Below are 19,304 nucleotides of genomic sequence, written 5' to 3'. Positions count from 1 at the left end.
AGGAGAACCCGTACGTACCTCAACAAACTGGAAGACGACACTCCCCAACAGCCCAAGAACGTAGTCGCTCGTGGAAGTCTACACACCCCTTGCAGTCTTCACATTTTGCTGCCTTTAGCTCAAATTAAATCTCGAGGGAATACATCAGATTTTTTCTTCTACCAATCTACACAACCTACTCCACATTTTCACAGATAACTAAAAATGACAGTTTAATTTATTTGGAACATTTCTGTCTTGATTGCATATGTTTTCACACTCGAGTTACTTTTTGGTGGAGGCATCTTTGCCAGCCATTACAGATGTGAATCATTTTGAATAATATTCTACCAACTCTTAGGGCAACATTTGTTAATTGTTTTTGTAAAAATTGCTCAAGTGCAGTAAATTTAATTGAGAATCATTGATGGACAGCAATATTCATACCAGCCATTCGATGTGTCCATATTTGTGTTGGTCTGTTTTATCTCTCATTTTCCCTCTTTCGCTCTCCCATAGTCTTGCTCTCTTTGTAATGGGCTAAAGGTTATTAACTGAATATAAATGTGTTCTCTTATTACTTTTCTGAGTTTAATAATTTTTCCAGAGCGAGAGACTGAAGGAAGTAGAGGCTAAGAGGGAGTGAAGTAAATGGAGAATGAGATGCCTCTGGGTAAAGTAGATGGCCTAGAAGGGTTTTTCATCTGGATTAGTGTTCAGAGTGAAGAATGAAAAAGAAGGGAGAAGAGAATCAAAGGCTCTCAGATTAAACTTCACCTCTCTAGGTAATAACTTCAGAGGGGGATGGAGTGAGAGAAGCTGGGAGACAGAATAATAATAGGGGCGTAGACACAATTTCTCATGTTTCTCCTCTCCCCAACAAACACAAGGGTTGTCATATTTCCATCACAAATACAAACACAGTATCTGTCAACTATCCATGCCAAATACCCATAGTGAATAGGGAAAGCTAAATGTTGTCACCCATCCAAGACAGGGATAAATATTGCCAGCCTGCCTGCTGTTCACATATCGGTCTGTGTGCCCCGCTGTCGGGTAAAGGGTTGGTTCCAAGTCAATAGTGTGTCAGATGTTATTGCTGTTTCTAAACAGCACCACACGGGTTGCAAAATTCTAGTTATTTTCCCCAAATTCCTAGGGTTTCCAGAAATCCTGGTTGGAGGATTCCAGGTTTCCTACTTATTCCCTATTTATTCGAGGAATCTTCAAACCAGGATTTCTGGAAATAGTGGGAATTTTGAGAAAGTTACCAGGAATGTGCAACCCTAAGCAGCACTGTGTCCAAGACCATAAAGTTGTTGATCTACTACTGCACTCCCAAAGACAGCCTTTACAGCAGATGGGATAAGGATGTGTGGTCAGCTTCCCAAAGAAACCTGGCGAAGCACTTAGGAGATGGAAAACCATCCCAAAAGATCGGCAGCAGTGACGCTCACTCGTGAAAACCTTATGTTTCACAGGTTCAATGAGTAAGAGTGAATTAACAACGAACGAATGGAGTACTGTAGCTGGGAGCCGTAGCCATAGCTGCAGAATGTAGGGGGGCTGGTTCTGCAGCAAACCCTGAAAAATCTATGTGTATATATTTTTTCACTAAGTAGTGAACTGGGCCTTTATTTTAGTCCTGTATTTTAGGACACCTTTAGGTATCCCCCAAAACTATATATAAAAAAATGACAAATGTCAAAGAATCATAAGGGAAAAGGTTTTGACGTGTCTGTCCTATGTCAGAGATTTAAGAAAGCTCAGGAAATATATCTTTATAGACACGTTTAATGCTTTATTTTTGTCGGCACAAAACTACTTCCATTTGCTTGTACGTGGTTTGTGAAAGTATTCACCCACTGGCGTTTTTCCTGTTTTATTGCCTTACAACCTAGAATTAAAATTGATTTTTGGGGGGTTTGTATCATTTGATTTCCACAACATGCTGACCACTTTGAAGATATTTTTTTTATTGTGAAACAATCTAGAAATAAGACAAGAAAAACAAAACTTGAGTGTGCATAACTATTCACCCCCCCCCCCAAAGTCGATACTTTATAGAGCCACCTTTTGCAGCAATTACAGCTGCAAGTCTCTTGGAGTATATCTCTACAAGCTTGGCACATCTAGCCACTGGGATTTCTGCCCATTCTTCGAGGCAAAACTGCTCCAGCTCCTTCAAGTTGGATGGGTTCCACTGGTGTACAGCAATCTAAGTCACACCACAGATTCTCAATTGGATTGCGGTCTGGGCTTTGACTAGGCAATTCCAAGACATTTAAATGTTTCCACTTAAACCACTCAAGTGTTGCTTTAGCAGTATGCTTAGGGTCATTGTCCTGCTGGAAGATGAACCTCCGTCCCAGTCTCAAATCTCTGGAAGACTAAAACGGGTTTCCCTCAATGATTTCCTTGTATTTAGCGCCATGCATCATTCCTTAAATTCTGACCAGTTTCGCAGTCCCTGCTGATGAAAAACATCCCCACAACATGACGCTTCCACCACCATGCTTCACTTTGGGGATGATGATGAGAGGTGTTGGGTTTGTGCCAGACAGAGCATTTTCCTTGATGGCCAAAAAGCTCAATTTCAGTCTCATCTGACCAGAGTATCTTCTTCCATATGTTTGGGGGAGTCTCCCACATGCCTTTTGGCGAACACCAAACGTGTTTGCTTATTTTTTTCTTAAGCAATGGCTTTTTTTCTGGACACTCTTCTGTAAAGCCCAGCTTTATGGAGTGTACGGCTTAAAATGGTCCTATGGACAGATACTCCAATCTCCGCTGTGGAGCTTTGCAGCTCCTTCAGGGTTATCTTTGGTCTCTTTGTTGCCTCTATGATTAATGCCCTCCTTGCCTGGTCCGTGACGTTTGGTGGGCAGCCCTCTTGGGAGGTTTGTTGTGGTGCCATATTCTTTCCATTTTTTAATAATGGATTTAATGGTGCTCTGTGGGATGTTCAAAGTTTTGGATTATTTTTTAGAACCCAACCCTGATCTGTTTGCTTGGTGCTGGTGTCCCTTGCTTTGTGGCACTGCAGACTCTAGGGCCTAGGGATCATGTGACAGATCATGTCACACTTAGATTGCACACAGGTGGACTTTTTAACCAATTATGTGACTTCTGGAGGTAATTGGTTGCACCAGATCTTATTTAGGGGCTTCATAGCAAAGGGGGTGAATACATATGCACGCACCACTTTTCAATTTTTTCTTTTTGAAATCATTTTTGTTGTTTTCACTTCACCAATTTGGACTATTTTGTGTATGTCAATTACATGAAATCCAAATAAAAATATATTTAAATTCCAGGTTGCAATGCAGCAAAATAGGAAAAATACCAAGGGGGATGAATACTTTTGCAAGGCACTGCATGAGTTACCTTCAGTCGAGTCACGTGACACTTTTGTTTGTCTGTGTTACATTCAGACGTGTGATGTTTGTTGGGGTCGTAGAGCAAAACGGAGAAGGATTTTTCGAAACCTGATTAGTCGACTGTCTTATGATTACCACTGCAACTTTCATCTCTAACCTACTGTTAGACACACACACAGACATGCACACACACACATTTTAATGTATTGTATGTTCTTGACAGTGAATGTAGATTATGACAGTGGGTTTTGTGCAGAGGGTCTCCCCTGTAGACCATGGCTCCATTCCAAATGGCACCATATTCCCTACAAATTGCACTACTTCTGACCAGTAGTGTTTTTACCATTTGGGATGCAGGCTATGACAGTGTTTTAGGTAAGATAGGATCATTTTCCGGATTCATAGATGGGAACCCCCTCACTACTCTATAATTAAAACTCCAATATGACTTGGATGAAAATTCAGAGTGGGTGGATTTTCACTCTGCACCCCTCTCTCACACACACGGATGCATCTCTCTCTGTCTCTCACTCTATGTGTGTGACAGGTAGGGGGAGTAGATCTGTCAGAGAAGGGCACCAGCCTGTCCAGCACTTCACTGGATTCACAATTAAACCAGGGAGAGAGAAAGGGAGAAGGGGCAGGAGAGAGGGAGAAGGGGCAGGAGAGAGGGAGAAGGGGCAGGAGAGAGGGAGAGAGAAGGGGCAGGAGAGAGGGAGAGAGAAGGGGCAGGAGAGAGAGAGAGAGAAGGGGCAGGAGAGAGAGAGAGAGAAGGGGCAGGGGAGAGAGAGAGAGAGAAGGGGCAGGAGAGAGAGAGAGAGAGAAGGGGCAGGAGAGAGAGAGAGAGAGAGAGAAGGGGCAGGAGAGAGAGAGAAGGGGCAGGGGAGAGAGAGAGAGAGGGGCAGGGGAGAGAGAGAGAGAAGGGCAGGGGAGAGAGAGAGAGAAGGGGCAGGAGAGAGAGAGAGAAGGGGCAGGAGAGAGAGAGAGAGAGAGAAGGGGCAGGAGAGAGAGAGAGAGAGAGAGAGAGAGAGAGAGAGAGAAGGGGCAGGAGAGAGAGAGAGAGAAGGGGCAGGAGAGAGAGAGAGAGAGAGAAGGGGCAGGAGAGAGAGAGAGAGAGAGAGAGAGAGAGAGAGAGAAGGGGCAGGAGAGAGAGAGAGAGAAGGGGCAGGAGAGAGAGAGAGAGAGAGAAGGGGCAGGAGAGAGAGAGAGAGAAGGGGCAGGAGAGAGAGAGAGAGAAGGGGCAGGAGAGAGAGAGAGAGAAGGGGCAGGAGAGAGAGAGAGAGAAGGGGCAGGAGAGAGAGAGAGAAGGGGCAGGAGAGAGAGAGAGAAGGGGCAGGAGAGCGAGCGAGAAGGGGCAGGAGAGAGAGAGGGAGAAGGGACAGGAGAGAGAGAGAGAAGGGGTAGGAGAGAGAGAGAGAGAAGGGGTAGGAGAGAGAGAGAGAAGGGGTAGGAGAGAGAGAGAGAGAGAGAGAAGCGGCAGGAGAGAGAGAGAGAGAGAGAGAGAGAAGGGGCAGGGGAGAGAGAGAGAGAAGGGGCAGGAGAGAGAGAGGGAGAAGGGACAGGAGAGAGAGGGAGAAGGGACAGGAGAGAGAGAGAGAAGGGGTAGGAGAGAGAGAGAGAGAGAAGGGGTAGGAGAGAGAGAGAGAGAGAAGGGGTAGGAGAGAGAGAGAGAGAGAAGCGGCAGGAGAGAGAGAGAGAGAGAGAGAGAGAGAGAAGGGGCAGGGGAGAGAGAGAGAGGGGCAGGGGAGAGAGAGAGAGAGAGAGAAGGGGCAGGGGAGAGAGAGAGAGAGAGAAGGGGCAGGGGAGAGAGAGAGAGAGAGAGAAGGGGCAGGGGAGAGAGAGAGAGAGAGAAGGGGCAGGGGAGAGAGAGAGAGAGAGAAGGGGCAGGAGAGAGAGAGAGAAGGGGCAGGAGAGAGAGAGAGAGAAGGGGCAGGAGAGAGAGAGAGAAGGGGCGAGAGAGAGAGAGAGAGAAGGGGCGAGAGAGAGAGAAGGGGCGAGAGAGAGAGAGAAGGGGCGAGAGAGAGAGAGGGAGAGAAGGGGCAGGAGAGAGGGAGAGAAGGGGCAGGAGAGAGGGAGAGAAGGGGCAGGAGAGAGGGAGAGAGGGGGAGAAGGAGAGAGAGAGAGAGAGAGAGGGGGGAGAAGGGGCTGGGGAGAAGGGGAGAGAGAGGGGGGAGAAGGGGCTGGGGAGAAGGGGAGAGAGAGAGGGGGGAGAAGGGGCTGGGGAGAAAGGGGGAGAAGGGGCTGGGGAGAAGGGGCGAGAGAGAGGGGGAGAAGGGGCGCGAGAGAGGGGGAGAAGGGGCTGGGGAGAAGGGGCGCGAGAGAGGGGGAGAAGGGGCAAGAAAGAGAGGGTGAAGTGGAGAAGGGGCGAGAGAGAGAGAGGGGTGTTTATATTTACAATGTAAAATAAGTTTATTACCTAATTGCTTCTTTTGGAAGAGAGAGTTTGGGAGAGAGAGAGAGAAAAGAAGAGAGAGATACTAAAAATAAGGCCTCATGCTGAAATTAAATGTGTTCTGTAGAAATGAAATAAACATTATTAAGGATGCCACCTATTTTGGGAGCAGCTATGTGACAGTTGGTAAGCACATTAATATTTTACTGTTTTAGAGGACAGAAACGGCATGTGAAGCTTAATTCTAATTGGCTATTCTCTTTACTTGTATCACTCTGTATGAAAAACACCTGCTCCTCTCTTGTACCCGCTGCGGCTGTAGTGACAGAATGAGAGCGCTGTGAAAAACACTGGCCGTACTTACAGAACAGAATACTTTTTTTGCTAATTTTGTCACAGCACCCTCCAGCATGGACATGCGGTTGCATGATGGTTGGAGTGTGTGTAACTAATGTAACTAGCACACGTAGACAGAAAGGGATGTTTGTACAACACACACACACTCAGACGATGTGTCTGTGTGTCAGAGCCTAAGGCGACACAGAGGAGATGAGGATAGATTAACACCTAAGGTTTAAATACCTCCTCCAGCATAATGTCACCAAACACATGTGGGGGGATGTACGAAATCTCTCTCTCTCTCGGTATATCTCTCTCTCTCTCTCTCTCTCTCTCTCTCTCTGTATCTCTGCCTGTCAGCCCACCACACTATAATTGATTCCCAACCCACCAATTTACCACACTGTCCACTGGATGGTTTGATTCCAGGTGAGTGTACACCAATTTGAAGACGCATATAAGAAACCAAATTCAGAATCGCACACACACACAAACCACACCAGTGGTTTTCTAGGTCAGTGGAGTGTTTACCCACCTGTTAATGGCGGAAGGACCCTCCGGAACGTCTTATATCCACTCTCATAGTCCACCCCATATATAATATTTATAACTGATCATCTCACTCTTCACACCATGATATATAATATTTATAACTGATGGTCTCACTCTTCACACCATGATATATAATATTTATAACTGATCATCTCACTCTTCACACCATGATATATAATATAACTGATGGTCTCACTCTTCACACCATGATATATATATATTATTTATATCTGATAGTCTCACTCTTCACACCATGATATATAATATTTATAACTGATAGTCTCACTCTTCACACCATGATATATAATATAACTGATGGTCTCACTCTTCACACCATGATATATAATATGTATAACTGATCATCTCACTCTTCACACCATGATATATAATATTTATAACTGATCATCTCACTCTTCACACCATGATATATAATATGTATAACTGATCATCTCACTCTTCACACCATGATATATAATATGTATAACTGATCATCTCACTCTTCACACCATGATATATAATATTTATATCTGATAGTTTCACTCTTCACACCATGATATATAATATGTATAACTGATAGTCTCACTCTTCACACCATGATATATAATATTTATAACTGATCATCTCACTCTTCACACCATGATATATAATATTTATAACTGATCATCTCACTCTTCACACCATGATATATAATGTGTATAACTGATCATCTCACTCTTCACACCATGATATATAATATTTATATCTGATAGTTTCACTCTTCACACCATGATATATAATATGTATAACTGATCATCTCACTCTTCACACCATGATATATAATATGTATAACTGATCATCTCACTCTTCACACCATGATATATAATATGTATAACTGATCATCTCACTCTTCACACCATGATATATAATATAACTGATGGTCTCACTCTTCACACCATGATATATATATATTATTTATATCTGATAGTTTCACTCTTCACACCATGATATATAATATGTATAACTGATCATCTCACTCTTCACACCATGATATATAATATCTATAACTGATCATCTCACTCTTCACACCATGATATATAATATTTATAACTGATCATCTCACTCTTCACACCATGATATATAATATTTATAACTGATCATCTCACTCTTCACACCATGATATATAATATAACTGATGGTCTCATTTTTCACACCATGATATATATATATTATTTATATCTGATAGTTTCACTCTTCACACCATGATATATAATATAACTGATAGTCTCACTCTTCACACCATGATATATAATATGTATAACTGATCATCTCACTCTTCACACCATGATATATAATATAACTGATGGTCTCACTCTTCACACCATGATATATATATATTATTTATATCTGATAGTTTCACTCTTCACACCATGATATATAATATGTATAACTGATCATCTCACTCTTCACACCATGATATATAATATGTATAACTGATCATCTCACTCTTCACACCATGATATATAATATTTATATCTGATAGTTTCACTCTTCACACCATGATCTATAATATGTATAACTGATCATCTCACTCTTCACGCCATGATATATATATTATTTATAACTGATCATCTCACTCTTCACACCATGATATATATATAGTATTTATATCTGATAGTTTCACTCTTCACACCATGATATATAATATGTATAACTGATCATCTCACTCTTCACACCATGATATATAATATTTATAACTGATCATCTCACTCTTCACACCATGATATATAATATTTATATCTGATCATCTCACTCTTCACACCATGATATATAATATTTATAACTGATCATCTCACTCTTCACACCATGATATATAATATGTATAACTTATGGTCTCACTCTTCACACCATGATATATAATATGTATAACTGATCATCTCACTCTTCACACCATGATATATAATATGTATAACTGATCATCTCACTCTTCACACCATGATATATAATATGTATAACTGATAGTCTCACTCTTCACGCCATTATATATATATAGTATTTATATCTGATAGTTTCACTCTTCACACCATGATATATAATATTTATAACTGATAGTTTCACACTTCACACCATGATATATAATATTTATAACTGATAGTTTCACTCTTCACACCATGATATATAATATGTATAACTGATCATCTCACTCTTCACACCATGATATATAATATGTATAACTGATAATCTCACTCTTCACACCATGATATATAATATTTATAACTGATCATCTCACTCTTCACACCATGATATATAATATTTATAACTGATAATCTCACTCTTCACACCATGATATATAATATTTATAACTGATAGTCTCACTCTTCACACCATGATATATAATATTTATAACTGATAATCTCACTCTTCACACCATGATATATAATATTTATAACTGATCATCTCACTCTTCACACCATGATATATAATATTTATAACTGATAATCTCACTCTTCACACCATGATATATAATATTTATAACTGATAGTCTCACTCTTCACACCATGATATATAATATTTATAACTGATTGTCTCACTCTTCACACCATGATATATAATATGTATAACTGATCATCTCACTCTTCACACCATGATATATAATATTTATAACTGATCATCTCACTCTTCACACAATGATATATAATATCTATAACTGATAGTCTCACTCTTCACACCATGATATATAATATGTATAACTGATAGTCTCACTCTTCACGCCATTATATATATATTGTATTTATATCTGATAGTTTCACTCTTCACACCATGATATATAATATGTATAACTGATAGTCTCACTCTTCACGCCATTCTATATATATAGTATTTATATCTGATAGTTTCACTCTTCACACCATGATATATAATATGTATAACTGATGGTCTCACTCTTCACACCATGATATATAATATTTATAACTGATCGTCTCACTCTTCACGCCATTATATATATATAGTATTTATATCTGATAGTTTCACTCTTCACACCATGATATATAATATGTATAACTGATGGTCTCACTCTTCACACCATGATATATAATATTTATAACTGATAGTCTCACTCTTCACACCATGATATATAATATTTATAACTGATCATCTCACCCATCACACCATGATATATAATATGTATAACTGATCATCTCACTCTTCACACCATGATATATAATATGTATAACTGATCGTCTCACTCTTCACACCATGATATATAATATTTATAACTGATCATCTCACTCTTCACACCATGATATATATATATTATTTATATCTGATAGTTTCACTCTTCACACCATGATATATAATATGTATAACTGATCATCTCACTCTTCACACCATGATATATATATAGTATTTATATCTGATAGTTTCACTCTTCACACCATGATATATAATATGTATAACTGATGGTCTCACTCTTCACACCATGATATATAATATTTATAACTGATCGTCTCACTCTTCACACCATGATATATAATATGTATAACTGATCGTCTCACTCTTCACACCATGATATATAATATTTATAACTGATAGTCTCACTCTTCACACCATTATATATATATATTATTTATATCTGATAGTTTCACTCTTCACACCATGATATATAATATGTATAACTGATCATCTCACTCTTCACACCATGATATATAATATGTATAACTGATAGTCTCACTCTTCACACCATGATATATAATATTTATATCTGATAGTTTCACTCTTCACACCATGATATATAATATTTATAACTGATCATCTCACTCTTCACACCATGATATATAATATGTATAACTGATCATCTCACTCTTCACACCATGATATATAATATTTATAACTGATCATCTCACCCATCACACCATGATATATAATATTTATAACTGATCATCTCACTCTTCACACCATGATATATAATATTTATAACTGATCATCTCACTCTTCACACCATGATATATAATATTTATAACTGATCATCTCACTCTTCACACCATGATATATAATATGTATAACTGATAGTCTCACTCTTCACGCCATTATATATATATATTATTTATATCTGATAGTTTCACTCTTCACACCATGATATATAATATGTATAACTGATCATCTCACTCTTCACACCATGATATATAATATGTATAACTGATCATCTCACTCTTCACACCATGATATATAATATTTATAACTGATCATCTCACTCTTCACACCATGATATATAATATTTATATCTGATCATCTCACTCTTCACACCATGATATATAATATTTATAACTGATCATCTCACTCTTCACACCATGATATATAATATAACTGATGGTCTCACTCTTCACACCATGATATATAATATGTATAACTGATCATCTCACTCTTCACACCATGATATATAATATTTATAACTGATAATCTCACTCTTCACACCATGATCTATAATATTTATAACTGATGGGGATACATGTTGGTTTGGATTCTACATTACATGATGATGATCATTTAGAGGAATATCTTATTCATGTAATACAGTCTCTAACATCTCGGGTGCGTCCCAAATGGTCTTCTGTTCCCTACAAGCGTGCCAGTTAAAAATTGACTTCAAATCAATGGATAAGCTTGGAGAAGGAACTTCTCCTATAATGTAAAGGATTATGGATTAAACCAATGGATTTACACCAATTAAATGTAATGGATGCAACACACTGAGCTGACAAATAAAGTGTTTCCAATTAGACACACACACACACACACACACACACACACACACACACACACACACACACACACACACACACACACACACACACACACACATACACACACACACACACACACACACACACACACACACACACACACACACACACACACACACACACACACACACACACACACACACACACACACACACACACACTGCACCTATCAGACAGTGAACACATTGAAGAAACTAAGTACAGAAGTGTATGAGTCAACAGGGGAGAACAGAAAAAACAACTTTCACACATTTACCAGGGTCACTGAGTTCACTGCTTTAAAACATTGCCAATTTCACGAAAATGGCCTTCATTTTAGATCCCAGTCACAATGTGTACTACAGTGTATTGGAAAGTTCTTAGAATACATTAGAATACATTTCAAACACATTTAGAGTCACTGTAAATTTCCCAGTAAACCCAACTCATATAGCCATTGATTTAGAAGAATCGTACTTGTTAAATCTAGCTTCAAATCATGGTTAATAAAGGAATTTTGCTCAAATGGAAAGTCATTCATAGAGCACACTGCACAACATTTAAAAAATCAAGTGTATCTTTGAAAATGTCATGAAATGCATAATTCAGTTAGTTCACATTTTGTTGGTGGTAATAAGCACGTTGCAGTGTGGCTTTGATATAAAGTGGGACCATAATAACCAATGGTATTTAATTGACGGAGCTGCCAGTGCAATGAAATCATTACGTCATGAAAAATGAATGATTAGTCTTGCTTGAGAAAAATAATAAAGAAGCAGATCTAGGGATCAATTGGTGTGACAGCTTTCACACCTCAGATACGGACATGTAGTGGAGAAACGAGAGGAAAAGGAGAGAGGAAAAGGAAAGAGGAAATGAGAAAGAGAAACAATAAAATGGAGAGTGGGTAAAAGAAGCGGAGAGGGAGATAGAGACGGCGAGAGAGAGAGAGAGGGAGGGAGGGAGGGAGAGAGGGAGATAGAGACGGAGAGAGAGAGAGAGGGAGGGAGGGAGAGAGGGAAAGAGAAAGATACAAACCGGGAGAGAGGGATGGAGGTAGGGCGGTTGAGAGACAGAGAGTGAAAGCTAAAGACCGGGGGAGAGAGAGAGTGAGGGAAGGAGGGAGAGAGAGAGAGAAAGATGCAAACTGGGAAAGAGAGAGGGAGGGAGTGTGGACAGGACATTGTGTTAGATGAGTCACGACTTCCTGGGGATCCCTCTCTCTTTCATTCTACTCTCATTCTCTTCTTCTTTACTCTCTCTCTTTATCAATTGACATGTTTTTTCTCTTTTTCTCATCCCTCATCCTCTCTCTCAAGACTTTCCCTCCCTGATCCCGCACATCTCTCCCTTTCTCCTCCCTTTCCTTCCTCTACATCTATCTCTGTCTCGCTCTCTTCAATCCATTCTCCAGCTGTTATACAGCTTCTCATCCTCTCTGTTCAGTCTTCTTTTTCCAATCTCCCTTACTCCCTCGCTCCCTCACTCCTCTCACATTAGCACAGCTGTTACCCCCTCCCTTCCCCTTCTCTTTCTTTTGTCTCCCCCTCTCTATACCCCCCCTATATCTTTCTATCCCTGCCTCCCTGGTGCTACGTTCTCCCTGTCAGTCTCACTCTCTCTTTCACCCCTTTTTCTCTCTTGCCTCCCCTTTTCTGACTCCCTCTCTCTCCATTCGCTCTCTCTCTCTCTCTCTCTCTCTCTCTCTCTCTCTCTCTCGCCTCGATCCACTTTGACACTTTCCTTCCCTCTCTTCCTCTCCCTTACACTCTTCCGCCGTCACACACAGGCACACACACGCACACACACTCTCTCCCTCTCTCTCTCTTCCTCTCTCTCTCTCTCTCTCTCTCTCTCTCTCTCACACACACACACAGTTTTTCTGCCTCACACTAACACCCACTCGATCTGTCTCTCTCTCCTTTCTGACGAGGGAACATGTTGCCTAGGAGCAGCAGCAGCAGCAGCAGTGTGCTACACGTGGAGACAACCTCCTCTCTCTGTGTCTGACTGTAATAAACCAGGGACAGGAGGAAGAAAGAAGGACCTGTTTCTTTTTTCTGTGTCTGACCAGACTCATTGAGGAAGAGGAGGAGGAGAAGAAAGATAGGAAAAGGATCAGTACGCAGAGGGATTCAGGATTTGATTGTGACTGTGAGTCTGACCAAACTCACAGAGGTGGACTAGCGAGAGGAAAAAGAGGAGGAGGAAGAGGAGGAGGAGAAGAGCCAGGATTTGTTTGTTTATTTGACAAAACTCCCCAAAGAGGAAGAATAGGAGGAAGAGGAGAGGCTACTGTTTGTTGTCCATTTGGGACAAGTGGGGTAGTGGGTTTGGACCGGGACTTGGCACACCCCCCAAAGTCGCTACCATGTGGCAGGAGGCCTTACGGACTCGGGGGCGCTACCTTCTGGAACGTGGGGGAGAGGGGGGAGACGGGGGAGAAGCCCTGGGGGATGTGTTTGTAGGTTTTGGGGAGACCCCGACACAGGGACAGGTGTGTGTTGGGGGACAGAAGACCCAGGACTGGCTGTATGAGTCCTACTACCGTATGAGCCAACAACACCCTCTCATTGTGTTCCTACTGCTCATAGTGATGGGAGCATGCCTCGCTCTACTGGCCGTGTTCTTTGCTTCCGGACTGGTGAGTGTGTGTGTGTGTGTGTGTGTGTGTGTGTGTGTGTGTGTGTGTGTGTGTGTGTGTGTGTGTGTGGTGTTATACAATACAGAGCTCTATTGACTGATTGGAGTGGTGCAGAATGTGACAAGAGGGCTTCTTTCAAGTGCTGTTTCTGCTGTGTGAGTGTTGTTAATTTGATGACACACACACACGCACGCACACACTTGAAGAGCGCTGCCTATAACTGAAGTGTTTTTTCACTACTGTTTGGGGCGGCAGGTAGCCTAGTGGTTAGAGCGTTGGGCCAGTAACGGAAAGGTTGCTGGATTGAATCCCCGAGATGAGAAGGTAAACATCTGTCGTTCTGCCCCTGAACAAGGCAGTTAACCCACTGTTCCCCAGTAGGCTGTCGTTGTAAATAACAATTTGTTCTTAACTGACTTGCCTCGTTAAATAAATGTATGCCACAGAGATAGATGAAAAGGGAGAGCGAGTGTAGATAAATAAAGAGAGCGTTGAAAAGAGAGAGCGGAGAGATAGAGACCTGGTCAGACTGTGATTTTCGTTCAGTCCATTGATGTGTTTTTCCTCCGCAGAATATTATAACACCTCTCGCCTCCCACAGTGTAAACACACACACACACCTCGCCTCCGCAGCAGAAAAGTTACAGTATTGCAGCATCAGCAACCGAGCCCGACCAGCCCAAAGCTGTTTCCAGTGTAATAACAGAATACCAATGTATAACTCATGATATCCCTGGATGTATGTGAGCAATAACATATAGTGGGATTCAATGCAGGATGCAACCCTAGGTCTCTCTGGTACTAGAGGGTTGTCAACATGGTTGACTCCCATGGGAGATTTATCAAGGACCGATACAGTATATAGCATGTATAGTAGGTCAATGTGGAGCATGTATGTTCTGTCCTCCAACAATTATTCTTTACTGCCCCTGAGGAGAATAAACAGCCTAGAGACCACCTTTTGAGTGTCTCCGTCTTGTCTCCGTGTTGGATGCATTTGTACGGTCTTCGGACAGTAAGGACAAGTACTGGGACAGTGTTGGATAGACAGTAAGGACAAGAACTGGGACAGTGTTGGATAGACAGTAAGGACAAGTACTGGGACAGGGTTGGATAGACAGTAAGGACAAGAACTGGGACAGTGTTGGATACATTTGTACGGTCTTCGGACAGTAAGGACAAGTACTGGGACAGTGTTGGATAGACAGTAAGGACAAGTACTGGGACAGTGTTGGATAGACAGTAAGGACAAGTACTGGGACAGGGTTGGATAGACAGTAAGGACAAGTACTGGGACCGTGTTGGATAGACAGTAAGGACAAGTACTGGGACAGGGTTGGATAGACAGTAAGGACAAGTACTGGGACCGTGTTGGATAGACAGTAAGGACAAGTACCGGGACAGTGTTGGATAGACAGTAAGGACAAGTACTGGGACAGGGTTGGATAGACAGTAAGGACAAGTACTGGGACAGTGTTGGATAGACAGTAAGGACAAGTACTGGGACCGTGTTGGATAGACAGTAAGGACAAGTACTGGGACAGGGTTGGATAGACAGTAAGGACAAGTACTGGGACAGGGTTGGATAGACAGTAAGGACAAGTACTGGGACCGTGTTGGATAGACAGTAAGGACAAGTACTGGGACAGGGTTGGATAGACAGTAAGGACAAGTACTGGGACAGTGTTGGATAGACAGTAAGGACAAGTACTGGGACTGTGTTGGATAGACAGTAAGGACAAGTACTGGGACCGTGTTGGATAGACAGTAAGGACAAGTACTGGGACAGGGTTGGATAGACAGTAAGGACAAGTACTGGGACAGGGTTGGATAGACAGTAAGGACAAGTACTGGGACCGTGTTGGATAGACAGTAAGGACAAGTACTGGGACAGGGTTGGATAGACAGTAAGGACAAGTACTGGGACCACCCGAGACCAGGGGATGAAAAAAACAAACATTTATCAGCTTCCATTAAATAATCGCATAAGGCCAAATATATACACTATGTTCTTGAAACATTAATACCTGAACAGTCATTATATATATTATAGACATGTTTGCGCAGTGACCAACCTATTGAATCTAGGCCTTTAGTGTGTGACAGGTTTGTGAAAGGACAGCAACGGTAATACCAGCGCACTGAGAAAGTGCACTTTTTGTTAAGTGGTGTAGTGGAGGCTACATGCAGGTATACGCTGTATACCCATTTTGTCGTCAGTGGGCATTGCATATACTCACTTCTTCATCTCCCCTGATGTGTGTCAAAGTAGTTTAGTGGAGGTATATGATTTATGTAGTACAGTGGTGAAATCATGCACAAAGTAGCCTACACAATCCTTGTGAAAAATATTGCGGGCCACATACATAGCCTAGTTGAACCGGAATACCATCTGCAGGCATCAAGAGCATGCAGCTCTCAACTACTTTTTTGATGGAGCCGCTCACAAAGTATCTGCAGCCAGTAGGTAGGAAAGATGTTTCAATTTATGATACCTACCAGTAAATACTAACAACAATGGATATGCAAACTAGGTATTGAAAAAGTTTGGTTAGAAGTCTTGGTTAGTAGGCTATATTTGTGCTGCTTGAATCAGGGGCATAGGCATGAGTGGGCCTGGGTGGACACAAGCCCACCAACTGGGGAGCCAGACCCTGCCAGGGCCACCCAATCAGATTGGGCAAAAACTACAAAAATATACATTATTATTACAAAAAACACAGTTCCACTCACCAGATGACAATAATGAAACAACCCTTTCCTGTGGTCTATGAACAAAAACACCCTCTTTGGTCTCATGGGTGGAATGTTATTACGTTTTATTTCAGTCTTCTCTGATGTATATAAAGTGTAATATTGTGATTCAAACAAAACAATGGAATACATTTCAACTCTATATCTGACATGGTACAAATGTCTTATTTTTTAAGCCCGTAACCATGCGTGTGAGGTGTATACTTTTGTTTCAAAGTAGATTTATTTAAGACTACCAAGAATCACTCTGTGTGACCCTGATTTAGCCCACTGCAGTAAAAGGTTTTAACTTGTTGTTGAAAGTTATTCTTGAAAGGGCAGAAGCTAAAATATTAGCAGCAACATTCTCTTCGATAACCCCTGCTGCAGCAGCTGCAATCTAGCCTACAACAATAGATAGCTAGCTAGACCATGGTAAAACTACTGCTCGCTATTGCGCAGTGTCCTGTTGGCCTTTGAGAAGACCGAAGTTTAGCCTTAATTCAGATGAATTATGGTTGAATGGCAGATGCCTTCGGTCTAGCTTCTGATGGCCTAGCCAATGGCTGATTTAGCTACAGTAGCTAGATGTATCTCCCCAGAGACGATCCCCAGAGACATTATTACAAATGAATAATATAATTTGAATTATTATTGTTGTTATTATTATTTTATAATAATAATCTGAAAGCGTGGAAGGCCCTCATTGTTCCCCACTGGGTTTGGGTTAGTAAACATTTGTAGAATGTCTCTACTTGCACTCAGCATGCATTTTGTTCACCATTCTGAATGTCATTGGTTCTTCTGAAATATGAACAGAAATACTGGACATTTTGATCTCTTGTTATGGTGGCGATTTGACAAAATTACAGTCATTGTCTTGGACTCACATTTCCTGGTCTCAGTCTTGACTCGGTCTTGGACCTTTGCTACTTGAATCGGTCTCGCTTTAGGTGGTCTCGAACACACCACTGGGAATAAAGTTGTAATATAGGCCTGATAATCATATAAACCTAGCAGAGGATTGTATCTAAAGTGGCTTACAGTATTATGAGTATAATACAGTATAATACATCTTTGTGTATGATTCCAGTGGAACTGAAACCCAAAACCTTGGCATTGATTGCTCCATTGCGCTTACTAAATGAGAAACACAGAACGGAATATATTGTACTGAATTGAACTCTGCTCTACACTCTCTAAAAGAAGAAGTCCAGCCAAACTCATCTTATCAGGCTGCCAGAATGCTATTATATCATCAAAGCTAGCTGCTAGTTTCTAGGTGTATCTTTATGCCATTTCGTCTGTCTTCTCTCTCTCACTGATCCATTTCAGGAACACTCCAGCAACATTGACAGATCCCCAGTGGGTTGTTCTTAGAACGTATGAACCACAGTGGGTTGTTCTTTGAAGATCTTCCTTTCACCTTGTCAAAACCATTCCTGGAATAATATTTTTAACTAGATCCCGAATGATTGATTATGATGTCACTTTATCAATTACGTCATATTTCGTTCCAATTTAAACTGGGGAGGGCAAAAGTGCATTACAGCACAAAACAACGCTGGAGTACACCTCTGTCTCTCAATATAAGCCACCATTTTATTAGATCTAAAATATTTTATATATATATACCTGACAATGTATGTATGTTTCTCATCCATTGTGGGCTGTGCCTGTCATGCAGCAGAAGGGCTCATTTGCCCATGTATTGTTTGCAAGCTAGAAACTTTGTAAAGTTGCCTAAACATTGTGGTAAGTTAGTTATGTACTTTCTTCTCCAACCAACATACCTAAGCTAGCTAGCATATTTATCCCCTTATTAATGTTGTTTTAAAACCGTTTAATCACCATTGCTGCTGGCTGTGCAATGCGACAGACATGGCATTGATTGATGGATCATGTCAAATTGGCTAGCTGGCTAACAACAAATCATGCAAATTTGGCCAGCTAGCTAATAAGCTAACCTTCAGTGGCTAAAACTAGCTAGCTAGTTATCTCTAAATATTGTTTGATTTGCTTGCCAGCTGACAGTAGTCAGACAGACAATATTACAAGGGCAGGCTTAGACTCAAAATATATCCTACTTGTCATCGATGATCTCTTGATGAAGCAAGCTAAGTGACACAAGTTGTTTGCTTAGCTAGTTAGCTAGGCCTACACATCAAAAAGATAGGCTGCAACCCTCTGAAATTACATGAATACTGATCATGAAAAGCATACAGTTACATGCTGTAACTCAGATTATATAGCTAAATGTGCTCAATTGCTTTGCATGGAATAATCTGAAATTTGTAGTTCTGGCTGTGCTTTTCAAGAGGTGATCATATTACAACTAAATAATTGTAGCATTTCTTAAGCAATCCCTTGAAAACCACAATCAGTTGTCAATAGTTTTAGTGGAGCTGGGTGTCTCCCATCCCCCCCAGCAGGCAAGTAAAAAATTATGCACCTTACTGTGTAATTTATTGAATACAACCTTTGTATTGTTGTCATTACTGTATAATGTTCCTGTCATAGAAATTGAA

General features: G+C 41.0%; 1 protein-coding gene across 3 annotated transcripts in view; it reads left to right on the top strand.

The window, feature by feature from the left end:
- The first annotated feature begins 13,262 nt into the window (after positions 1-13,262).
- Positions 13,263-19,304, top strand: part of LOC110489405 (adenylate cyclase type 2) — an 81,478-nt gene continuing 75,436 nt past the window's right edge. For all 3 annotated transcript variants that reach the window (XM_036970831.1, XM_036970830.1, XM_036970829.1), the window contains exon 1: positions 13,263-14,043. In XM_036970831.1, coding sequence (XP_036826726.1) covers positions 13,771-14,043 — 273 coding nt within the window. In that variant the 5' untranslated portion in view covers positions 13,263-13,770. The remainder of the gene's footprint in view (positions 14,044-19,304) is intronic.

Source organism: Oncorhynchus mykiss, chromosome 32 (assembly GCF_013265735.2).
Source record: "Oncorhynchus mykiss isolate Arlee chromosome 32, USDA_OmykA_1.1, whole genome shotgun sequence".
Lineage (NCBI taxonomy): Eukaryota > Metazoa > Chordata > Actinopteri > Salmoniformes > Salmonidae > Oncorhynchus > Oncorhynchus mykiss.
Note: the sequence above shows the minus strand (reverse complement) of the source record. Positions and strands in the feature narration are given on the sequence as shown.